Source organism: Octopus bimaculoides, chromosome 2, assembly GCF_046866305.1.
Source record: "Octopus bimaculoides isolate indiv1 chromosome 2, ASM4686630v1, whole genome shotgun sequence".
Taxonomy (NCBI): Eukaryota; Metazoa; Mollusca; class Cephalopoda; order Octopoda; family Octopodidae; genus Octopus; species Octopus bimaculoides.
Window position 1 is genome coordinate 157,475,755 of NC_142929.1, and position 26,920 is coordinate 157,502,674.

The following is a 26,920-nucleotide window of genomic DNA, read 5'->3' on the forward strand; positions in this document are numbered from 1 at the left end:
ACTGGAGCCTGGTGTTGCCATCCGGTTTCACCAGTCCTCAGTCAAATCGTCCAACCCATGCTAGCATGGAAAGCGGACGTTAAACGATGATGATGATACTATATTCCTTGGATAACCAAAGCCTTGTGGAGTGAATTTTGTATACAGAAACTGAAAGCACACTTGCATGCATACATACACTCATACACTTGTTCTTTCATTTTTGTCTGTTTTCCTATGTTGAATGGCTAGTTCATGAGAAGACATTACAATGGTGAAATTTGAAATTTGGCCAACCCATGCCAACCAGTGTGTAACAATGATACTAAAATTGTCTTTTTCCCCCTTTTTTTGTAAGAGTATAATTTATTATAATTCCAACATCTTGAATGGTATTTCATCAAACTTGGAAGAATGAAGGGCAGAGTTGAATTGCTGTTTGATTCTCTTTACTTTCTGTATTCAGATCCAACCAGGTTTATAGGAAGTGTGTTTGAAACTAGTAAAAGAAATAAGAGAATCAGGTGCAACTAAAAGATTGCTAGACATTTTGTTCTCCATTCTGCTGTTCATTGACCTGATGATGGTGCTGAATATTGTTGAACATACCGTAATTAAAAATATGTATTTTAAGAACTTCTTCTAGTGTTATATCTCTATACTTTAGTGAAGGATATGATTGGCTAGATTCTTTTAACTTAATTTAACCCTTTAGCAGTCAAATGTAATGCTTATATATTCACATTGTTTTGAATTGACTATGAATTATCTTGTAGCTTTGAAATTTTGATTATGTGATTATCTTTGGAATGACATTGTAGGATGTGTGTATGAGGCTGGAACTGATCTGTTTGAACATAAGAGCCAGATAGAATATTTTGGCCTGATTTGGCCGTCTTAAATGCTAAAGGGTTAAACCTGGAAACCGATGAATGGCTTCTGAGAGCCATATAAGCAACGTACAGGGTTGCTGTCAAAATGATGGGAATTAGAAATTAGCTCAGCAGCAAATTTAGTGTACAGGTGGCAGTTCACTTGGGCTAGTCATTGTTCTTCTGGCCATAACAGAAGAATTTTAAGCCTAGTTTCCTTTGGGAACTATTGTATGCTGATAACCTTGTTCTTGTAAGCAGAATCTGTAATAGAATGAGAACAGAAATGTAGTTGTAAAAGCAAAACCTGGAATTGGAGGTCCTTACTGAAGTTCTAGAAAGCAGGAAAATGGACAGGATTCTACTCTCTTCATCTTCAGGAAAACAATCCTGCTTGATAAATAGAAATGATATAGATAGAAATTCCATACTGGTCTATCCAGTGCAAGCCATGGACACCAGAAGTGCAGTGGAATCACCAAGTTAACAAAGCAAATAGGCTGTTTATTGTTCCTGTGCATCTACCACACCAAGACCATACAGGATGTATAAGATTTTTTCAAATGCTCAGGAGACTTCCTAGAGTAGTAAATAGTTTGTGCCGGTGGCACGTAAAAGCACCCACTACACTCTGAGTGGTTGGCGTTAGGAAGGGCATCCAGCTGTAGAAACTCTGCCAGATCAGATTGGAGCCTGGTGCAGCCTTCTGGTTTGCTAGTCCTCAGTCAAATCGTCCAACCCATGCTAGTATGGAAAGTGGATGTTAAACGATGATGAAGTGAGTGAGTTAGTAGTAGGGGAGAAATCTTTGAAAGTATAGTTACTAGAGTAAGATTAGAATGGAGAAAGTTCAGAGAGTTATTACAAATGTAATATAGCAATTTATTTGGTTGTGGAATTTTTGAACTGTGTAACTGATAATAGAATTAGTCAGATTGTCAATCAAAATGAAAATACCATGTTTTGTCCTTTTTATCGATTCTTCTCACCCTCCTCTCAATTTTTTTTTTTTTTAACAGGAGGATGAGTTTGAAGAAGGTGATGATGATGAAGATGAAGTATCTGATGGTACAACGTTGAGTAGTATATTAGAGGATTATGGAGGTGATGGTTTAAATGGTAAGTGTATTACTTGTATGGGGGTGGGGAACTATTTTTAGGTTCAAAATAATGAGAGAGCCATTGCATAATTGCTTAACATATTAAGAATAGTGGCTAATTCTTGCTCTTATTACACTAGTCTTTAATAAGAATGAACATGGTGGATAATATTATTTAAGATAAACTGAATTTAAAAAAACAGGGTTATCACTGCAAGTTTTTAGTTTAATTATATGAAAATACAAAAGATTGTAGAATCAGTGTCTCTATGAATAACTGCCTTCTCTCTTTTCTCTCAATATTTGTCTTTCTGTTAGCTTCCATTCTTTAGAAAGAAGTGTGTATGACAGAATTTAATAGTCTCTAAAAAAAAAAGATACCTCAGGGTATTTGATTATCTCCCTTCGCGTTTTTCAAATTCAACTTAGATCAGCTTAAATCTTTCATCCTTCAAGGTCAGTGAAAATAAGCACAAGGACTAACGTTGGTATAATTAACTATAACTTTAAAAGCAATGTCCTAACATGGTGTCAGTTCGATGCCTGAAACCAGTAAAGAAAAAAATATATAAAGAAAAGCTGAGAGTGGGTTGTTTCAATAAGAACCTCTTAAAAAGTTGTGTGGGATCATAGTATTGCTCTGTCATGTTTGGCATGTTTCTAACAGACATACAGAAACAGACTGGACAGTGGGCAGAGTAAGACCTGCCCAGACTATTGCATGTCATAATGTGCAGTATGGTTTTCAACTTGGCCAAACTGTAGAAAATATGGAGTTGTGAGATTGAACCTAGTTGTTCAATTCAGAGCTGACCTGGAATTAAAACAACCTAGAGTATTTAGTTTCGCCTCTGACCTGATTTTAAATACTACCAACCAAATATTAGTTCCAGGGCCCTTTACATAAAAATATGTCCAACCCTTGTCAGCATGGAAGGTTGGCGTTGAATGATGATGAAATATGTGGCCTTATGCCAAAATAAAATTAATATTGTCTTTCTTGGTGTTGATTTAATCAACTATATGCTTCCTTCAGATTTGTTGTGCCAATGATAGATAGAAACCAGTATTTTTTCCTGGCAAATGTAGAGTACAATCATGTTCTTGCTAAATCAAGTTTGTGACCTGCAGTCAATTAAGCTACTGATAATCCCCCCTTGAGGAGAGTCAGGAGAGGGCATAAATATTACTAATTTCTTTTATGAGAAAAAAACTCACTCTTGTGAGAACTTCATGCACCATTGCAGATAGTCAGTTGGATGATCTTTTTTTGTTGCTAGGGGTGTCTATCTGTGGGTGATCATCTTGATTTTGGATGTTAGGGAACAGTTTATTATATTGACTAACTCCTGTTGTATGAAAGGCAAAGTTGACCTCAGGAAGACTTACTTTGAGCATAAAAGGCTGTACCTCAAAGCATTTCAGCTGATGTACTGATCTTGTGACATCTAACCACCTTTTTCTGTTTTTAATTACCTGTTTTTATTTTATTTTTTTCTTCAGTTCTAAAATCTGGGCTGGATGAAGACGAAGATCCTGATGCACTGGCTGACCCAGTTTATCATATTGATCTGCAGGTAATGACTTTCACTTATTCTATTATTTCTTAGGAATACCTAGTTTCTTTTAAATTTTAGTCGTTTCTTAAAATTTCTGTTTTCTATGTCTAATATTCTAGGTACTCTTGATATTTGACATTGTTGAAAATTCCATATTACCAATGCATTTAAAAAAAAAAATTTTTTTTTTTATATATAATACCATTTTCTTTCTCTTCCCAGGCATACTTATCAGAATTCTTGCAGTCTTTGTCACAGCAAGCATTTTACAACATGTTTAGCAGCCATCATACCCCAGCTGAGCGACAAGTGTTACAAGCCATTGGTATCCAGTGTTAATTAATCACCTTATTACACATATTTTATCCTCTTAGCCTTTCTTTTTTCCATACCACAAACTCCAACTAATACAACACTGATTCCTCTCTATTGCCAAATACCTGCCAATTGACTTGCAAACAAAGAAAAGAAAGGAAACAATCAAGGCTATGATGTAATTAGGTGCTGTCGTTTTAATTTCCTTGCTGCATCTACCTTTTAAAACCACGTATCTTGGTCAATGCCATCCAAGCGAATTGTTACATTCACTCTCTTCCCAACTTAATTTTATATATCATAAAACATTTTCTTTTTAAGATATTTAATAAAGGCTTGTAAATAATAAATAATAAAAATAAACAGTTCCAAATTTCTTTTTTAGAATGATTTTTGTTTAAATTTGGTTTTATCTTCATATTGTTCCTCTAGTTAATTCAAGCACTGTTTATAGATCTATGTCCTTTCTAGTCAAGCAAACATGTGATCAGAGATGTTCCAGCTATGAGCAATCTCCACTCCATCTCACCTAACATTATTTATTTCTTACTTTATTGTATTTAACTTCAGGTCAGTCCCAATCCTGTAAACTTATGTCAAAGACATTTTAAATGTTACCATCCCAGTGTTTATTTATAGTTTATGTAGCACTACATTAGCTGTATGCCTTTCTCTGTTGTTGTTTATTCCTAGATCAACTCTTTGATCAGTTACTTTCCAACTGTGGAGATTCAAATTTTTTCCCCTATAGACATAGTGTATCTAGGCACCCAGATATCTTCCATGGGGACATGGAATTGGTTCCTGGAATGAAGAGAGTACAAGGCTGATGGAGTTCTGTGACACAAATGACCTAATGATCTGCAATACTAACTTCAGAAAGCTGGCCAGCCACTTGATAACCCATAAATCTGGTGACCATGCTAGCCAGATTGACTACATTCTCACCAAAAAGCAGGATTCATGGCTACTCATAAATGCTAAGGCCTTTCCTGGAGAAGAATGTACTCCACAACATAGGTTATTCATTGGGGACTTCAGGCTACTGGCTTGTAAGATTCCAAGAAGCAAGTCAGTTTGGAACAGAAGGGCATGAAAGCTTTAGGATCCTTTCATTAGTCAGAGATTTAGAGACATCCTGAATGAAGCATATGATGAGGAGGTGAAGTTACAGACTTGTAGCATATAGGATAAATGGAAGTTCTTATGGGACAACTTGCTAGGTGCTGCGGACCAAATTTGTGACTGGTGCAAAGAAACAGGCTTGGAAGCAGGTGTACTTAGCCAGATGTGAAACAGAAAGGGAGAAATTTGCCAATGTCTTACAGTGTGAGGACCAGAGACTTGAAGTGTTTTGTCTTGCAAGACTGTGCCAGGGAAAATTGTGACATGGGAGAGAAATGTGTTTGCATGAATGATGGTTCACTTGCAGTTTGTGACTCTGCAAAAAATGAGGCTTGGAAGTGTCACTATGAAAGGCCACTAAATGTAGAGAATGCATGGGAGAAGGAGTCTGCCTAAAGTGGATCCAACATAGGGACCAGCAATCTGAAGAGACAGTTGCATGGTAGATAAAGCCAAGAAGGATATGATCAGGAAAGCCCCTGACCCACCACCAGTCACTACTGAGATGCTTAAAAAACCTGGGTGAGATACAGTTTGGTTTCATGCCAAGGAGAAGCACTACTGATGTTCTATTTCTGGTATGACAGACTGTATGATGCCTGTGTGCGAACAGTGATGCTACATGGCAGTGAAACCGGCTGTGATCACTGAGGATATGCGAAGGCTTAAAGAGAGCTAGTATGCTTCATTGGATGTGCAATGTTAGTGTGCATATAAGACTGTGTAAGCACTTAAGAGAAAAGCTGGTCATAAGAGGCATCAGATGTGGTGTGCAAGAGAGATGATTGCATTGGTATGGTCATGTCAAGCGTATGGTTGAGGACAGCTGTGTAAAGAAGTACCAATCTCTGTGGGAGGGGTAGACCTTGGAAGACATGGGACAAAGTAGTGATGCATGATCTTTGATTGTTGGGCCTCATCGAGGTGATAAGTGACCGAGAGCTCTGACGATATGATGTGCATGAGAAGACTCCTCAGACCAAGTGAAATTGTAGTGATTGTGCCAGTGTTATGTAAATGGCACCCATGCATCATAGTCATTGATGCTACCATGTAAATGGCACTTGTGAATCCTCGTGGTCGATGTCGGTGCCACATAAATAGCACTTGTGAGTTGCTGGTGCCATGTAAATAGCAGCTATACATTGTGGTCATTGCTGGTTCCATGGTACATAAAAGCACCCATTACACACCATTGCTGGTGCCGGCAGCACATAAAAGCTCCCATTACACTCTTAGAGTGGTTGGTGTTAGGAAGGGCAACCAGCTGTACAAATCAGCCTGGATCCTGGACTGGAATCCTCTTCAGAAATTTGAACTTGAATCAGCCTTCTCAAAGCTTCCATGTCTTCTTATGCTGCTGCACCTGTACCTCCATTTTTTCCTTCTGAAGTTGAAGTTGTTATGTGAGCAACTTTATCAGGTCACCGCCTTGTTCCACCATTGTTGTCAGGTAAAAATAGCTTACAGTAAAACTCCAACTATATTAGATAAAATAAAGTATTATATTCTGTAAAACTCTTGACAGAACAATAATTTAACTGATACTAGAAATACAGGAAGACAGAAACTTATGTGCAAAACTGGTCGTTTACCTTTCAAATAATTGTATCATCAATGTCAAGGTAAAAAGCCCACTCAGCAAGGATAGTCTTTCTTATCCTACTGGCGATGCCAATTTGTTGTGCTTCTCTTGTTCACTTGCAAAGAAGAACACAGTGATACTCCAGACAGGTTTATTATCTGTCTCTCAAACAATGTATAACAAGAAAAGACAGACAAAGGGAGAAATGCCCCTCTACCCGCTCTACTTATACAACAGTAAGCTATTTGAACATTCGAGAGAGTTCTGCAACTTTCTATTCGATTCTATTGGACAGATTTAGATGCTAACAATCTCCACAACATGTATATACACACACAAGAGGTACAGTGGAATAATAGGAAGATTATAAGAGAAAGTAGTGTTTGTATGTGGCATTCTTCATCCTCCAAGAGGGTCCTAAACCTTATGTTGATGCCTGCCAAAAGTGCATTGACCAAGGGGCTGCAGTAGACGAGTCCCTTGGATTTCAAGTCCTTGAGCCTAAAGATCATCACAGTGACTTGAGTCAATGGAAGTTAATTCAAGCAAACTCGAATTAACAGAAGTTAAATGTTACAGAAATTAATTAGTCTGATAATGATTGCCAGAGTTAACTTTGTTGATCCATGTCTTCACTGGTTTGTCACTTCCTCAAGTTTTATCCACTTTAAGTGCTCTACACGTCTATCTATAAAGGTCTCATGTTGAATGACTTGTCAGTCTTATTTTGTCAAGTATTTAAACTTATACAGAAATCCTAACAAAAAAAGAAAATCAGTCATTTGTGTAGCTAATCATTATGGTATCAGCAGTTACGAGATTTCCTAATACCCTACACGGATAAAGAGTTCTCGGTACCTTATGTTGCCTCCATCCATTCTAAGTAAGCTGAGAGAGTCAAACACACCTAACTCTATCACTTGGAACGTAGAGCATAATCCTGTAAACCAAATTCTAAAGTCTTCTTCCTTTGTATTTCTGCGAAAAGTGCAATCCTATTTAGCACCTACAATATCCTCGACCTAAAAACAGCTCATCTCACATTTCTGGCACAATAACTCCATTCTCTTGAAAACGAGACCCCCACCACACACACAAATTTCCGTCTACTTGAACCGACCTTTATTATTATTATATGTAGAATGATTCACTCCTCACCAAGTTCTTTATACTTTTATTTATGTAGTTGTAACTGTTCTAACTCTCAGCTGCTGCAAATACCTTTATACGTTTAAACAATTGGTGTCTGTACATCCCCATATTTCTATCTCTGAATGGATATATATATATATATATATATAGTCCTCATTAGGGATTATATAATCCAGGGTATTCCACTGGTTTAATACGTATCATATAATGGTGAAGTCATTGGTATATGTTTAGGATTACTGAAATTTTTAATGTTGAAGGAAAAATAAGGAGCAGAAAATGAAGAATAAATGGATGTAATTACTGATTTATTTTGCATGTTGTAGAAAAATGATGCTTTTTTTTTTAAAAAAAAACATTACAAATAAATAAATTAATTAATTAAATATTGATTTATTTATAATGTTTTTTTAAAAAAAAACACCATCTTTCTACAATATGCAAATAAATCAGTAATTACATTCATTTTTTTATCTTTCTATTAGGTGAAATATGTATGAATCATAGAAAATATATATATATATATAGATAATTGCATAGCATATAAAATACAGAATACATGTATATTTTCGATATGTATATATCATAATTTTCATATGACTAATATCTCTGTGTGAGTACGTGTGTTTTAAAATATATGCATATGTACATATATATAGAGTATATGTATATATATATATATAATATACATATGTGTGTGTGTATGTATTTATGTATGTGTGTATATGTATATGTATCTCTCTTCCTTTCTCTCCCTCCCCCTCTCTCTCTATATATCTATATATATATATATGTGTGTATGGTCATTTGTTTTCCATGCTAGTATGGTTTAGACATTTGTGGAGCATAAACGTGTAATATATGTGTGTGTGTGTATATATATATATTGGAGCCTGGTGTAGCCATCTGGTTTCACCAGTCCTCAGTCAAATCGTCCAACCCATGCTAGCATGGAAAGCGGACGTTAAATGATGACGACGACGATACACTCACATATGTATGCCTATGTGCATACTTGATATTTTCTTTTTGCACATGTAATTTTAGCTCCCCTGTAATGTTATTTGGAACCACCTTTTCTCCCTCACACACTCCCACACAACTACATCAACATCAACCTATTCAGCGATCCCTTCCCATGCCACACATCCTCTCACAATAAAGGCATTCAAGCACCACTTAATGACCCCTATTTCACCTTCAAATAAAAAGTACTTCATTCTTTCTTCCTATTAATTATTAACCTTAAAATGGTGTTATTAATATTAGTGCTACGTTTAAGATGGTGAGCTGGCAGAATTGTTAGCATGCTAGGTGAAATGGCTAGTAGAATTTTGTTTGGGACTGAACCCAGAACTATAGGTTCGGGAAACAAACTTCTACACAGCCATGCCTATGGCTAAGAAGTTTCCTGACCAAAGCCTTGTGAGTGAATTTGATAGACGGAAACTGAAAGAAGCCCTTTGTGTATATTTGTGTGTGTGCATGACTTTGTGTATGTGTTTGTCCACCCCAAACTGCTTGAGAACCAGTGTTGGTGTGTTTATCCCCTGTAATGTAGCAGTTCAGCAAAAGAAACTGATAGAACCCAACTTTACAAAAACATAATAAGTATTGGGGTCAATTCATTTGACTAAAATTCTTCAAGGCAACACCCCAGCATGGCCACAGACTAATGACTGAAGCAAGAATAATAAAAAGATAGAAAGATAAAAAGATAGTTTCAATCATTGGACTGTGACATGCTGGAGCACTATTTTGAAGGCTTTTCCTTCATTATATTGATTTGAGTACTTTATCTGGCATTTGTTTTATTGACCTTGGTGCTGAGTGGAAGGGTAGATAAGCAAAATGGGGAGAAATTAGATGTGTGTGAGTGTGTGCATGCGCACACAAACACAGTCTCTGTTAAGTGGTTGGTGTTGTAAAGGGTATATAGTCAGAAATCAAACCAAAAATGACAATTATGAGCAATATATGATTGTCCAATGCATCTAAGAATAATTCCAAATAAGAACGGACTCAGATTGTAATGACCCGTCCAATCGAAAGGGGACATAAAATTATATATATATATATATATATACATATATATATATATATATAATGTACTATACCATGAAAGAGATTTAAAAAAAAAAAGCATGATATATGGTTTGTGTCTGAAGAATATTTTTAATTATTTCTAAACATATGAAACTATTAGTAGCACTTAAAGACATGTATTGTGCCTTTTAAATAAATAATATATATATGTCTGTCTGTATATATGCCAATAGAATAAATATATGGCTTACATAAAAGTACTGGGTAGTGATTTGTTCAACTAAAACCCTTCAAGGTGATGCCTCAGCATAGCTACAGTCCAATGACAGAGAGAGAGAGAGAGAGAGATAGATGGAGAGAGAGAGAGATAGAGAGAGAGAGAGATAGATGGAGATAGAGAGAGAGAGAGAGACACAGACTCTGATTTGAAATTGTTTATTGTGCAAGTAAGCTGTAAAAATTGTATCTTTACTAAAACTTTAAATAGATTATTTCACAATATCTCTTTGAATATATTAATGATTTATTATAAAAAGAATAAGTTACTGAGTCTAAAACTATAAAGTCTTCTCTTTTGCACTCACACATTGTGGTTATATATATAGCAGACACAATGCATTGAAAAAGGACAAACATATAACTATTTACAATTATAATCACAAACTCAAGGCACGGAACTCTTTCATGCTGGTGAAGCTTTTATGAAAGCTATAAATTTCTTAATGAGATTCTAGCCAGGTACAATATTAGATTTAGTGAAACTATTAACCTTTCAATTACTGTAAACCCAATGGTGAAAGTAAATAGGCCAGTGTTGCATGCGTAACATCACTTTGATTATATGTGATTTTATTGATTTGTTTGAGAGTTTAGAATATTGATTTCTAACATAGACAAACAGCCGCAAATTGTAGGGGAAGAGTTTCTTTCGATTGACTTGATTAATACTTTATCGATCCCAGAAGGATGAGATGTAATGTCAGCCACTACAGGACTTGAACATAAAGACCACAAGATATTTGCCTTACACTACTGGTTTCTGCAAGTCCACCACCCTTTGAATATTGTAATTTACTTGTAATATTCTCATTCTTGGTCCAGGGCTTTTTTTTTTTTTTTTTTTCAATATTAGAAAATATTTCAGATTTAAACAGATGGTGACCATTTGCATTAATGTATGCTGACCGTTAATAAATGTGATTCTGTAAGTGGCTGTGTGTGTGTATGTGTATATATATTGTGAGTGTGTGTGTATGTATATACATATATATAGCTCTTGTGGTGGGAGGGACTGTCTAACACAGCTCCTCCACCACTTTGATGACATCTTAAATGCACTGAGGGCTCCAACGCAGATGTCATATACCTTGATTTCAGCAAGGCCTTTGACAAAGTCAACCACAATATTGTGTTAAGAAAACTATCCAATGCTGGAGTCGGTGGAAAGCTACTTCAATGGATTAGGCATTTCCTAACAAAGAGGACCCAGCATGTTGTGGTTGATGGCAACCACGCAAAACCAGCAAAAGTCATCAGTGGAGTCCCGTAGGGTGCTGTGCTGGGTCCACTTTTTTTTTATTGTCTGTATCAATGACATTGCAGATTCCATTGAACATAGCACCATTAAAATATTTGCAGATGACTCTAAGCTCCAGAAAGTCATTAAGGGAGCATATGATCAAACGATGCTTTAATTGGACCTATGCCCAGTGGGCACAAATGAACAATATGCAGTTAAACGAAGAAAAATTTGAGCTCATCCACTTTGGAAAAGAGGGCACACTCAAACAACCATATACATTACCGTTGGGAGACCTACTTGAACCGTCAGATAATATCAGAGACTTAGGTGTAACTGTCGACAGTAGCCTTAGCTGGAGTGTGCACATCAACGAAAAAGTCAATGTTGCCCACAAAATGTGCTCATGGATCCTCAGAACTTTTCAATGTAGGGGTCATGAAACCATCATCCTTCTCTTCTCCACATTCGCTAGGCCCCACCTTGAATACTGCTGCCCACTGTGGTCCCCCTACAAAAACAAAACATAATGAGGATAAAAGTGCCACAAAGATCGATCACAAAAAAAATAAATGGCATGATGGGACTTGATTATTGGGCTCGACTTAAACAGCTGAAGCTCTATTCTCTGCAACGTCGCCATGAGCGATAAATTATTTGCACCATGTGGAAAATATTCCACCACTATTATCCAAATGATATCGGTATTATGTTTACAATTCACCCAAGACTAGGCCCCCATGGAATGTGTCCCCTACAAAGGTCAAGATCACATCACATAGGAACACTGCGACACAATTTCTTCACTACAAATGGTCCTGCACTTTTCAATGTTATCCTGAAAGAGATTAAAGTAGAAAAAGACCCCACAACTTTCAAACGGTACCTGGACAAATTCCTCCAGGAAATACTGGATAAACCACCTACACCTGGATATGTCTCAACTAACAACAACTCACTGCTTGAGTGGTCCATGGTGTCCCGAAATAATTAACTAAAAGACTTTTCCAGGTGGTGCTATTGAGTTAATCATGGCCTGGGCTGTTAATGGCCGAAACTAATGTAAGTTATCTTCTAGGTTATAACTTACATTAGAGAGAGAGAGAGAAGGAAAAGAGGGAGAGAGAGAGAGAGACATATACATCATCATCATCATGTAATGTCTGTTTTCCATGCTGGCATGAGTTAGATGGTTTAACAGGAACTGGCAAGCCAGAGAGCTTAGGAAGAGCATTCACTTTATGGCTGAATGCTCTTCCTAATGCTAACCACTTTATTGAGTATATTGAATGTTCTTTATGTGACGCCAGCATGGGTGCTTTTTATGTAGTGCCAGCAGCACAGGTGCCTTTTATGTGGTGCCAGCACAAATTTTTTTCCACTTGGCACCAGCACTCATAGGGTTGCTAAGTAACTTGCAAAACAAGGATGTACCTACTGAGAGAGGAAAAGAAACTGAGAGAAATGGCTGTGTGCCAGGTGAGAAGTTGGAGTATTATTGAGGGACAAAGATAGTGGTCTTACTACAGAGGACAAAGAAAGAGAGGAAGATGAGTGACAGAAAGAGACAGTCAGAGAGAGAGAGAGGGAGGGAGAGAATGAGAACCTAACCACTTGGAACAGATTGGTGGACTATAAGTAGTACAGAAGAGATAGAGGAGATGTTCCATAAGAGTGTGAGGTGAGATATTTGGAGATAGTAAGAGGAACTGGAGGAGCCTGCAGTAGGTGGTGGTGGTTTTGGGAAGATGGGTTGTAGGTGAATCCTTTTAATGTCTACTTTTCCATGCTTGTATGGGCAAGACAAAATTTTGTTGAGGCAGATTTTCTATGGCCAGTTGCTCATCCTATCCCCAACCCTCACTTGTTTCCAAGTAAGGTAATATTTCCCCATGTCTGGACATGTTTTCACAGAAGATTAGGAATGAAGGACTCTGCTTGTATGACAGAGATATTTGTTTATGACTATTGTGTGATGTCAAGGGAAAGAGAGAGTAACACACACACACAAGATGGGCTTCTTTCAGTTTCTTATTTCGTTAATCCCCAGTATGTAACTGGTACTTAATTTATCGACCCCGAAAGAATGAAAGGCAAAGTCGACCTCGGCGGAATTTGAACTCAGAACGTAACGGCAGATGAAATACTGCAAAGCATTTTGCCCGGTGTGCTAATGTTTCTGCCAGCTTGCCAAGCTTCTTTCAGTTTCTGTCTAACAAATCCACTCACAAGGCTTTGGTTAGTTTGGGCTATAGCAGAAGATACTTGCTTAAGGTGCCACATGGTGGGACTGAACCAGGAACCATGATGATTAGTTTAAAATAATTTCAAGAAAAACACGTTTACTGATGAGGAGGAGACTCAATACTAAAAGTAGTAAAATTTATAATAAAATTCAGTTTCACTGTGATTTAGAGTTTTATTAAAGTTTTACCTGACAGCTTATTCAACCAGTCAACTCATTGAATAAGTATTGAGGCAAAATCGAACCCACTGAAAATGAATTTTATAATTATATATGTGAGTGTGTGTGTGTGGTCTTACTCTTGTACTTACAATGTGGAATGAGTGTGTTTTATTGTATCATCATCATCATCATCATCGTTTAACGTCCGCTTTCCATGCTAGCATGGGTTGGACGACTTGACTGAGGACTGGTGAAACCGGATGGCAACACCAGGCTCCAATCTAAATTTGGCAGAGTTTCTACAGCTGGATGCCCTTCCTAACGCCAACCACTCAGAGAGTGTAGTAGGTGCTTTTACGTGTCACCTGCACGAAAGCCAGTCAGGTGATACTGGCAACGGCCACGCTCGAAATGGTGTCTTTTATGTGCCACCCGCACAAGCCAGTCCAGGGGCACTGGCAACAACATTAAGACAAACTGGACAGGTACAGATAACAATCTGGATCTCTAACAACATGTCAACCTTTTATTTGCACATTATTTACAATTGACGGATATTTGTCCTAATCACGTTTGTTATTAACGCACGGTGAACAGCATAAGCTTTAAGCTTATATAAAAATACCATTATTATTATTTACATGATTGTAAAATACGGCACCCTATAATAAAGCCATTTGTACCGAAAGCATATATCATCATCATCATCATCATCGTTTAACGTCCGCTTTCCATGCTAGCATGGGTTGGACGATTTGACTGAGGACTGGTGAAACCGGATGGCAACACCAGGCTCCAGTCTGATTTGGCAGAGTTTCTACAGCTGGATGCCCTTCCTAACGCCAACCACTCAGAGAGTGTAGTGGGTGCTTTTACGTGTCACCCGCACGAAAACGGCCACGCTCGAAATGGTGTCTTTTATGTGCCACCCGCACAAGCCAGTCCAGGGGCACTGGCAACGATCTCGCTCGAAAATCCTACAGGAGCCAGTCAGGCGGTACTGGCAACGGCCACGCTCAAAATGGTGCATCTCATGTGCCACCCGCACAAGAACCAGTCCAGGGGCACTGGCAACGATCTTACTTGGCTTGCCGGGTCTTCTCACGCACAGCCCATTTCCAAAGGTCTCGGTCCGTAGTCATCGCCTCGGTGAGGCCCAATGTACGAAGGTCTTGCCTCACCACCTCAGCCCAGGTCTTCCTGGGCCTACCTCTTCCACGGGTTCCCTCAACTGTTAGGGTGTGGCACTTTTTCACGCAGCTATCCTCCTCCATTCTCACCACATGTCCATACCAGCGCAATCGTCTCTCTTGCACGCCACAACTGATGCTTCTAATGTTCAGCTTTTCTCTCAAGATACTTACACTCTGACGGGTATTCACATTGACATTACACATCCAACGGAGCATACTGGCTTCATTCCTTGCGAGCTTACGTATGTCCTCAGCAGTTACAGCCCATGTTTCACTGCCATGTAGCATGGTTGTTCGTACGCATGCGTCATACAGTCTGCCTTTTACTCTGAGTGAGAGTCCCTTTGTCGCCAGCAGGGGTAAGAGCTCTCTAAACTTTGCCCAGGCTATTCTTATTCTAGCAGCTACACTTTCAGCGCACCCACCCCCACTACTAACTTGGTCGCCCAGATAGCGGAAGCTATCGACTACCTATATATATATATATATGCTTACTATAGCCTCAGGCTGAACAAAATCTTGAGTGGATTTCTTACTCGGAAACTGAAAGAAGACTTGTATATATGTGTATATGTGTGTGCCTGTATCTTGGGTTTGTACCCCCATCATTGCTTGACAACTGATGTTGCTGTGTTTACATTCCCGTAACTTAGCGGTTTGGTAAAAAACACTGACACAATGACTACTAGGCTTACAAACAATAAATCCTGTGGTTGATTTCTTCAACCAACGGCGGTGCTCTACCACGGCCGCAGTCACATGACAGAAACAAGTAAAGCAATAAAATCTATGCCATTTTCATCCCAAGCAAAGCCGGGTATCTCTGCTAGTATATATATAAATGTGTGTATACATATATGTATATAATAAAAAATATATGAAGCATTATGAATAGTAAGAGTACTTACTGCAGGCAAACCAGGAGGAACTTTGTCAGGTGAAGCCTGAAATATACTTATCAAGGTTGGTAAGAGACGCTGCTGTAAAGGGGTAGTACAGTGGGCATTTTCAGCCAAAACTTTTACCATATCCTCCACCAAACTGACAATTAATGGGTCAAGAGTTGTCTCATGTAGGAGGACTAGAAAGTCCCTTTGATTGTATATCAGTTCATATTCAGTTACTATTCTCCTAGATGGGTAGATTGCATTGTTGATTGTAGTGTCTATATGTCTTGTTCAAATGTTTTCATTTTGGTATGGTTTTTGTTGTTGGATGACCTTCCTATGACCAAACAAAGTAGTATTGGATCTACTTTATCTATCACTGGTAATAGGGAGGTTATCACATGCAAGGAAAATAGTCAAGCTTGATCAATGTTGACCTTGGTCTATACAACAACAATAACATCAACAACATTCCAAAATAGCAATAACAATTTAATTCTTCCTCTTTCTGATACAAAGCAATATAATTATTTATAAATCTCTTACAAACTAAATCATCATGATCATCATCATCATCACTATCATCATCAACGAATGTTAAATGATGATAATAATGATGATGATTAAGTTTGTGATAGATCTATGAGTTGCTAGGTGTGTTGGTGGAGGGGCACAGTAGCTTGAACTATAAAAATAACTACAGTGTAATTATTACTATGGCAAATATTTTGTTAATAGATTTGTGGAAGAAGACAATAGTTACATAGGAAACACTAGGTCAAAAAATATAATGAAAAGTGTGAGAGAAAGAAAAAGTGAAGCTGAAAATAACATTGTTATGAGGGGGAAAAAATGATTGATCAACAGGGAAATAAAATATACAATCCCGATCATTATTTTACAAGAATAAGAGTAATATTACATCCTTATGGATAAACAAACACACTGCAACAGTGTAATAACAATATAATTGAAACAAACAGTAGTAACCACATGGAACATAACAACTATCTTTTAAAAAACAGCAATTCAACATGCTAACTCAAACTGTAAAATTTGAACTCCAACTTTGAACTATCAACCTCAGACCGCTACTATTTATATATAGTGGTCCAGTCCATTCTCGCCAGGGGGCATCATACTCTCACACAACAAGTAATTAGTATTACAGCGGAATGTTGTATTTCTGACCACTAAACCATGAAACGGTAGGTGGTGGTGGTGGAACTTGTGATGAGCTTTGTCAGATGGTTTGCCCAGAGTTACAATACAGAAAACTGAAGTAAACCTGACATTATGAGGTCAGTTGTCCAGTACCTTAATCCTTTTAAAGCCAACCTGCCTGAGACTACCTCTGCTTAAAGTAATCTAAATTAAAAACTTTCCATTACAATTTCATATTAATTTATGTTTAAAATACCATTTTAATAATGGCAAAATTATTTTAATAAATTCTTTACTATTTTCAAAATTAAGTGAAATGAAGGCATGGTAACAAAATGGTTAACATCAATCACACTCATTTTGCTTCTAATTTGAATTAAATACATAATAATAATGGGTGAGCTGGCAGAATCATTAGAGCATTGAAAAAATGCACTGCAGTATTTGTTCTAGCGCTTTATATCTTGAATTCATATCCTGCTGAGGTCAACTCTGCCTTTCCTCTTTTGGTGTTGATAAAATAAATTATCAAGTACTACATTCAATGATTTTGATCACCAGCCATCCCACAATTTCCAGGTCTTGTGCCCAGAATTATTATTATTATTAATTCTAACACAGACACCAGGCCAAAAAAATTTGTGAGGGAAGAACAGTTGATTACATTGATCCCAATATAATTGGTGCTTCATTTCATTTACTCAAGAAAGATGAAAGGCAGAGTGAACCTCAAATAATAATGGTTTCAAATTTTGGCACAAGGCCGGCAGTTTGGTGGGGAGGGGCTAAGTTGATTACATCAGCCCCACTGTTCAACTGGTACTTATTTTATGGACCCCAAAAGGTCGAAAGGCAAAGTTGACCCTGGTGGCAGTTGAAATTGGAATGTACAGATGGACAAATGCTGTTAAGCATTTTGCCAGGTGTGCTAAAGATTCTGCCAGCTTGTCATGTAATGAACCTCAAATAATAATAATAATAATAACTCTAGCATGAAGTTGTAGTAGCTGTTGTGTGGTGCATTTTTTTACTCACAAGGATTAGGTTGACACAGAGCACTCACAGAAGACATTTGATGCTATGCTGTATGATTGAATTCAGAATCTCATGTTTACAAAGCAAACTTGTTAATAATTTAGACATGCTTGCATCCATCAAATAATGCACTTGCACACATCCTAGTACAGGCATATATATATATAGATAGGGTGATAAAGTGAATATTAATTCAATTTAAAACCAAGTGGCCTAGCATATAAAAAAATCTGAAAATTCAGAAAAAATTGTATTACACGTGTATAAGGGATGACCACTAGGTGGACATCCAATATGCTAGAAAGAGGTCATCAACGACCCAACCACAAAGAAAAATAATGTTCTCCAGAAAAATTTTGGATGTCCACCTAGTGGTCATCCCTTATACATGTGTAATATGTATATATATATATATATATATATATATATATATATATATATAGGAAGGGCATCCAGCTGTAGAAACTCTGCCAAATCAGTTTGGAGCCTGGTGTAGCCATCTGGTTTCACCAGTCCTCAGTCAAATCGTCCAACCCGTGCTAGCATGGAAAGCGGACGTTAAACGATGATGATGATGATATATACACATATATATAATACATACATATACACAAAAAAATATTGGTATGATACATGGTATATAAATGATACTGAATAGCATGGAGAAAGAGATACTGATTTAAAGATAAAACTGTAACAATAAGCATTATGACTTCCAAATTTGGTCTAAAGCTAGAAATTAGTAAGGGAGAGTGTACAGTTGACTGAATGAATCTCATTATATTACCTGCAGTTATTTTATGAAGCATAATGGAAAGATAGGTAAAGATGAACCTAGTAGGATCTGAACTTTGAATACACAGATTGAAAGATAACAGTCTGCTAGGTATTGAGTACCAAGATGCTACTGTTTGTGCCATACTTTTGCTTTAGATACTGATAGTTAAATCCACTGATACCACAGTGCACACTGGTTTGGATTGAATCGATCCCATGGAATGTCACTGTTACTTATTTTAATGCCACTAAAAGGATGAAAGGTCAAGTAATCCTGGTAGATTCAAATACATACTGTAACAAATAATATAAGTGGTACAGAGGAGATAGAGAGAAATGTTTCATAAGGGTGTGAAGAGAGATGTTTAGAGATTCAGAAGAGGTTAACTGCAGCAAGTGATGGTGAGAGAAATTGGAGTGGCTTGGGAATGCTATGGTAAATATATGAGGACACGGAGAGTGTGTATGGGTAGGTACATGAAGGTGTGTGGAGGGGCATGCAGGGGATGGTGCAGAGGAAAGGGTAGGAAGTTGAGTTGTGTGGGAGTTTTGATGGTGGGGACAGATTGTGAGTGGCCTCAATTCTACTTACCTTCACATGTCTTCTCAAACAAAACGAACTGTCAATTGTCTCGGTCTGTTATCATCTCCTCTGTAAAGCTCAACATCTGAAGATCATTTCTGCTCATGTCTTCCTGGGTCTACCTCTCCTGCAGAGATCAACACTTCTTTATACAGCTGTCCTCATCCATATGCATCATATGACCATATCAATGCAGTCTTCCTGGCACAAAACCAAACTGCATCTCAGCTAAGCTCTCTTCCTAATTGGTTGAACTATGACTCTTTCATGACCTGATCTAGTAATCTGATACATTTGTAATTATTTCTGTCTAAGGTATTACTTTTACCTTTGTAGCAGTTGACTATAGTGTTGCTACAGCAGTCATTGGATATGATACCTTCCAGGACTACTTGATTAAATATACAGGTGACTAGGCCATATCCAACTCTGCCAGATATTTTAAAGCATCTCAGCAGTGATTCCTGATGGGCCAGGAGCTTTCACTGTCTTCATACCCTTAATTGCATTATCTATTATGCTGCTATCAATTTGGATTGCTGGCCCCTCTGTTGGGTCCACAAGAGGAAAATTCTCCTTTAATGCATTCTTCAAATTTAGCAGCCTTTCATAGTGGCACTTCCATGCTTTCTTTGCAGAATCACTAAATGCAAGTGTACCATTGTCCATGCAAACACCTCTCTCCTAGAACATCAAGATTTTCTCTGACATGCTGTCTTGCAATCCAGAACACCTCAAGCCTCTGGTCCTCATGCCACAGAACAATGCCTAACTTCTTCCTTTCAGCTTCTCCCCAAACTAAATATACCTGTTTTCTAGCCCCCTGATATAGTTTTCTTCGACTGCCACTCTTCCAGTCCTGTTTCTTCACGCTAATGGCCCTGTCTACTACTCTGTTCCACAACCCTGTTATTCTAGGTCTAGTTGGAACTTTACATCAGCTGCAAATTTGGTCTGGAGCACCCACTAAGTTGTCTCGTAGGAATTTGCAGCTGTCCTCCATTATATGTCACTATCTCCTCCTCTTCTTGCCAAATGCTTCAATTAGGATACCTCCAAATCTCTGACTATTCAAAGGATTCTTAACCTTCCAAATCTTCCTTTTCCATACTGGTTTGCTCCTTGGAATCCTTATAGCCTAAAATCTGAAGTCATAATGAATAACCTATGTTGAGTATGCACTCTTCAATAAGGAAGGTTTTTGTGTTTATAAGTGACTATCTTTCCTGCTTTTTAGTGAGAATGTAGTCAATCTAGATTGTGCATTCACCAGATTGATAAGTGAGTAGATGGCTGGCTGGTTTCCTGAAGCTAGTATTGCAGATCATTAGGTCATTTGCATTGCAGAACTCCATAGCCTCCATGTACACCATGGAAGCCACTCAGATGCTGCTCAACACACCCATAGAAGTTACCAGCCACAAAGATAAGGTCACTGTCATTTGTTATTGAAGTAGTCTGCAAAAGGGTGCCATAAAATTGATCTTTTGTTAGTCTGGCAGTCCCAGCTGAGGAGCATAGGTAGAAATAATAGTTACTGTACTACTTTGGAAAACTAATCTAAGCATAAGGATCCTATCACACACTCTGACTACCTTGATCACCTTAGTCACCCATTTTTTGGAAGAAGTATGCTCACAACACACTTGATAGGTACTTATTTTATTGACCTTGAATGGATGAATGAAAGGCAAAGTTGGTTCCGGAAGAATTTAACTCAGAATGTAAAGAGCTGAAAGAAATGATACTAAACATTTTGTCCAACGTGGTAATGTTTCTGCCAGTTATAACAATAATAATATCAACAACAACAATAATAGAGCCATGCATGTGTGTATGGATGCATACATATGTACATACATTACATATATATGTTAGAGTAATTCAAATAATTAAAACAAAAACGAGCCAAGAGAAATAACTTGACAACAGCATAAATTTAGATAACAAGGTGAGAAGAGAAAGGGTATACTGAATACCATAAAAGGTGAATTCTTGATTTATTGAAATTATCTTTGCCATTTGAGAAAGTAAGCAATTACATAGTAGCAGTTGCAACCAACTCTGAAGAAGAAGGGGACATAATTTCAGGCTATTAACAATTCTCTGAAATTAACAAGCCAGCGTATACATTTATATATCTATAATATGTGTAAGTGTGTGTGTGTGCTGATCTTTTACTTGTTTCAGTCATTAGACTGTAACCATTTAGTCGAATGAATCGACCCCAGTACTTATTATTCTTGTTTATCCTGGTACTTATTCTGTTGGGTCCCTTTAGCTGAACTGCTAAGTTATGGCAACATAAACACACCAACACCAGTTGTCAAGTGTTGGGGACAGACACATGCACATAAATATATATATATACATATCTGCAATTATTTGCTAAGTGGTATGAATTTTACAATTTGTAAATAAAAATATTTTTTTATACGTTTAAAGCTTATAAGTGATCACTGTGTATTGACTAAGTTAAATAGTCTAATATTAGGGCGTATAAGTCCTTGGCAGAAAAAAGTAGGATTTGCCATATATATAAATTTAGATTGGAGCCTGGTGTTGCCATCCGGTTTCACCAGTCCTCAGTCAAATCGTCCAACCCATGCTAGCATGGAAAGCGGATGTTAAAAGATGATGATGATGATGATGATGATAAAAGGCTTCTTTCAGTTTTTTTCTACCAAATCAGTTTGCAAGGCTTTGGTTAGCACTGAGGTTATAGTAGAAGACACATGCCCAAGGTGCCATAGTGGAACTGAACTCAGAAGCATGTGGTTAAGAAGCAAGCTTCTTACCATATAATCATGCCTGCATCTATAACATATATAAAATAAAAATTTATATGTTCTCTTAGCATTCAGTTCTATTTCTCCTGGTTGTTCACCAAACCTGTATTTTCATTTTTTTTTCTTTTTGTTCTTTTACTGCAGAGGAAAACTAGTGCCCAGGGCCCATTACATGGCTTCTAAGACTAATGGAAGGTATTGTCTAACTGGCCTGAATGATTGCAACAGAAGACTGTTAAAGGCATTCAAAGTATCATCAGATGGAGTCTTCCATCAAGTTGTTTTTTTCTCCTGTCTTATTGAAAGTCTACATGTGTGTTAAATATATATATACATTTTTTAAATCTGAAGAATCTATTAGAGTAGATGCAAGTGCTAATATATGATTTATAAAAACATGTGACATATTAATAAAAATCTGTAAATGTACAACCATCCAGATCTCTGAGTACCTTATTATTTTTTCTAATATATAATACCTGTACATCACCTCTAAACCTTCTAATATATATATATATATATACATACACATGTACATATACACACACACACATATATGTATTTGTTTATTTATATATGTATATAGCATATGTCACTGCATTGATTCTGCCTGTAGTTTTATCTCCTTTATATGTCATTATGCTTTACTTTTAGTTTTTGTCTACAACCTCAGTGATATTTCCTATATCATAAGTATAACTAACTAGAAGAGTCGTCTTGGACTTTATACATCCAGAGTCTGATTTCTCTGGTTGATAAGGGGGATTTCCATGTTTATTTGTCCTTTGTAAATCTGTAAATCATTTCCTTACATTCCACACACACATCATGTAATATATGTACATAAATAAAACAGGGTTTGATGGAATTAACAAAAAAAAATAGAACTCAGTACTGAAGAGCACATATGTGTGCGCTCTCTCTCCCTCTCTCTTTATATATATATATTCTTTTACTTGTTTCAGTTATGCTGGAGTACCACCTTGAAGGGTTTTAGTTGAACAAATCAACTCAAGGATTTATTTTTTAAGCCTAGTACTTCTTCTATCGGTCTCTTTTGCCAAGTTGCTAAGCTATAGGGATGTAACACACCAACAGCAGTTGTTAAGGAGTGATGGGAGGGACAAACATAGATACAAAGAAATCATCATCATCATCATCATCATCGTTTAACGTCCGCTTTCCATGCTAGCATGGGTTGGACGATTTGACTGAGGACCGGTGAAACCGGATGGCAACATCAGGCTCCAATCTAATTTGGCAGAGTTTCTACAGCTGATATATATATGTATGTCTGTGTATATATATATATATATATATATATATATATATGACGGGCTTTTGTCAGTTCCCGTCTACCAAATCCACTCACAAGGCTTTGGTTGGCCCAAGGCTATAGTAGAAAAGACTTGCCCAGGGTGTCACGTAGTGGGACTGCACCCGGAACCATGTGGTTGGGAAGCAAGCTTCTTACCATATGTACATATGCATACGTATATTTAATACCATGGTAGAAATGAACATTTTATTTGGGTTGAATCATCCTCAGGCAAGTTGTGACAACTGAAGATCCTGTATACCTACAGAGTAGCAAGAAGCTGACTTGACCAAAATAATATATATATATATACATTTTCATCATCATTCGACGTCCTTTTTTTCTATACTGGCAAGGTTGGGCAGTTCGACAAGAACTGATGAACCAGAAGGCTGCAATGAGTTTCTACAGCTGAATGCCCTTCCCAATACCAACCACTTTACAGAGTGTACAGGGTACTTTTTTTTAGTACATATATATATATATATATCTAATCGGCAGGAAGTTACAAAACTATCACAGAGGTCGAGAGTTTCATGCATAGCAAGTGATAAGTGACATACTCATATACACATCTGTTTGGAATCAAAAGAAACGAGTACTCAGTGAATTTATGTGCAGCATAAATTTGAAAGACACGGTGAATGAATTATAAGTTCGATACTCAGAGTTTGAAAGGCACGGGGGCATGCTTTTAATCGATCAGATATCATGGATATTTCATCAATTAGACATGTTCATTTAAACCTGTATATTATTTAGCTGTATAGCTACGTAACTGACTTAGTGTGCGTGTGTGTATGTATGTATGTCTGTCTCTCTGTATGTATGTGTGTATAATATATATATATATATATACACACACAGACGAGTGTGTGGTGTGTGTATAGATATGTGTATGTCTGTAAAAGATAATATAAACATCAAAAAAATTTGCCGTTAACTTTAATTATATATACAAATATATATACACGCACATTTCTAAAACTCTAATTCTACAAAAGAGCCATATATATATCTGTGTTTTCTTTATCAACAAAATGTTAATATTTTAGTGGGTGGAGTTTGAAATTTTTAATATGCACATGCACGTGTACGTGTAAATAACAAACAACATGCACAAAGAAACACTCCAACACACACTGCGTCAGAAAACAGAAAATAAAGATGCTGCATGAAAAGTGTGAAAAAGAAATGAATATATATTTGTTTGAGGTTCAAGTAAAAATCTAAGAGAAGCTGGTTTCAAGATACCATACCAGCTTAGAAACTATTTCACTGGAGAAGCAATGAGACATAGTTGGGAAGTTTGTTGAAAGTTTATTCGGTTTAATTTCTGTTGTTATTGTTAACTGCAATAATTTGTTCGGTGAGCCAGCTAATCCCTTCACTAACACCATCACCGGTCAGTGCGTTACTAGAACAGATATGCCACGCTCGGATCTTAAGTTGGTCTAATCCTAACAGTTCGACGCATTTCAGCTTGGAAATGGAATCTCTCATATCCATCTTATTAGCATAAAACAGCAAAGGGACGTGGCGGTTCTTGATATGTTGGTGTGTGAGTAAATGATCCAGTTCATCTTTGGCCACAACCATTCTTAAGAGGTCACTACTATCGATGACGAAGATAATACCATGGCAATCCTTGTAGTAATGTTCCCATAGACTACGATAGCGACCCTGGCCTGACATATCAAAGGCCGAAAACGACAAAGATTTTGTTTGAAATCGTTCCACATTAAAACCAACAGTCGGGACAATATCCTGAGATCTTATGTCCGAAGGTTTAAGATAGTTTAAAATTGTACTTTTACCACTGTTATCCAAACCGATGACTAAAATATTAGCCTCTTTCCGTTTCAAGCCGAACCATCGAGCAAGTGTATCTAATATTCCCATAATTAACTTTCAAAGGGAGAGATAAAACAGATTTCATATATTATAAATTTCTTATAGACGATATTCCAGAAAACTGTCGATTAAACACACAATTCAACAGTTCCATTAACCAATCGTAAGTAGCACAGTAGGAAGTATCAAAGTCACTCCTGTAGCCATATGATGCTACTTTAAAGTTCGTTACTAAGCACCAATAAACAGTCCCGGGACGATCAACATATCAACAATAAGTTGGAAAATTGTAATCAAAACCATTAAAATACCTTTGAAAATTATTATTTTAATTTTTAATTAATATTAGAGTTATATTTAAACCCTTTCTAAACTTATTTAAAACTTTTCAGAGAGTTTAATTGTTTGTTGATTTTACATGAGATTATAATTATTACCCGACATTCTTCAGTCGTGACCTCTGTGTGTCAAGTTGTTATTGTTGTTCTGTAGTCCTAAGTCACCTCTGGCACACATGTCAATCGAACTTCTAGGTGCGTAAAACAAATTCTTATGTTCTATGTAATGTAGAGGTAAGATCTCTCCTACACCTATGAAGCGAGATCGCAATCTGGTTTCGATTCTTGGTTATAATTATTTTATTCCATTTACGTCATAAATATCTATGAGTAGTATAAGGACAACAAACAATCTATATCCTTGTCTGTAAACCTGAGGTTTATGTAAAAAGTTAATTATTATATTAAATATTTTTTAACAATACTTTTCGAGGTGTCTTTGAATTATATTTTGATTTTTTTTTCCAATATGAAACCAATGTTTTTTTTTCTTTATTAAAAATATGAGGTAAGGGAAATCAAGTGGACCAATGGCATGAATATGTTAAGTGGGGATATACTGCATGCCATACGTAAAAAAAAATACTCGATAAATTAAAATTTGCTTGTTTTAGTTCGAGAAAGAAAACGAAAACCAAGCGGTAACGGTTTTTTTTTTACCTGTCTCTTATTATCTAATCCTTTGGTTATCATTAGCATCCAGTGTCCAGTGTATACAGACCCTCCTCATCACTGAGTCTTACATTTATTCGTTGAAAGTTCTTTATTTCATTAAATTACGCATCAATTTCTAGTACATTCTGCGTTACTGTTGACTCGTTTCATATCGGCTATCTCGCCAAAGAATAAACAGAGAATGGGAATGTGAAGATATTGTCCACTATGCAATACGAACTTTCGAGTCTAATTTTCATCCATGGTAGCTAATTTCATTTCCAAGTATTGAATAGAATCCAGTCCTTTCTTTACTTCTGTCGCCATTATCAAGAATACCATCCCTCGTTGTCACTAGACCCTTTAGAAATAGCAGTAAAGCCTCCCTTAAATAACACCCAACCTTTAAAAAGAAGTAAGGACATATGAAGTAACGTAGTCTTACTCCTAAAAAAAAAAAAAATACACGATTTTATCTGGAATGCTTTTTATCATGGATCTGCTATGATCCTTGTTTAACTCCAGTCTTGACTGAAGTTAAATAATAATTTTCTTTTGAATGTACATAATCAGCCTTCTCATCATTCATTAAAAAAAACTGATTTTCTTAAGGCTTAGTTGGAAGCAATGTAGTACATATGGCCTTCCTCAAGGCCCCTAAAACTACTG

The 26,920-nt window shown here is 36.9% G+C and overlaps 2 protein-coding genes and 1 long non-coding RNA gene across 3 annotated transcripts in view; 2 read left to right on the top strand and 1 right to left on the bottom strand.

The window, feature by feature from the left end:
* Window positions 1-4,198, top strand: part of LOC106877043 (importin-9) — a 43,684-nt gene extending 39,486 nt beyond the window's left edge. The window contains exons 23-25 of the mRNA XM_089347986.1: window positions 1,871-1,970; window positions 3,455-3,528; window positions 3,733-4,198. Coding sequence (XP_089204112.1) covers window positions 1,871-1,970; window positions 3,455-3,528; window positions 3,733-3,849 — 291 coding nt within the window. The 3' untranslated portion in view covers window positions 3,850-4,198. The remainder of the gene's footprint in view (window positions 1-1,870; window positions 1,971-3,454; window positions 3,529-3,732) is intronic.
* A 12,724-nt stretch (window positions 4,199-16,922) lies between these two features.
* Window positions 16,923-22,319, top strand: LOC149137270 (uncharacterized). The gene is made up of 2 exons (XR_016240808.1): window positions 16,923-17,040; window positions 22,232-22,319. It is a non-coding gene; the product is annotated as an uncharacterized LOC149137270 (long non-coding RNA).
* Window positions 22,320-24,333: 2,014 nt separating this feature from the next.
* Window positions 24,334-25,523, bottom strand: LOC106877046 (ADP-ribosylation factor-like protein 6). Its single transcript, XM_014925830.3, has one exon. The coding sequence runs from the start codon at window positions 25,305-25,307 to the stop codon at window positions 24,735-24,737; it is 573 nt and encodes a 190-aa protein (XP_014781316.1). The 5' UTR covers window positions 25,308-25,523; the 3' UTR covers window positions 24,334-24,734.
* Window positions 25,524-26,920: the final 1,397 nt, after the last annotated feature.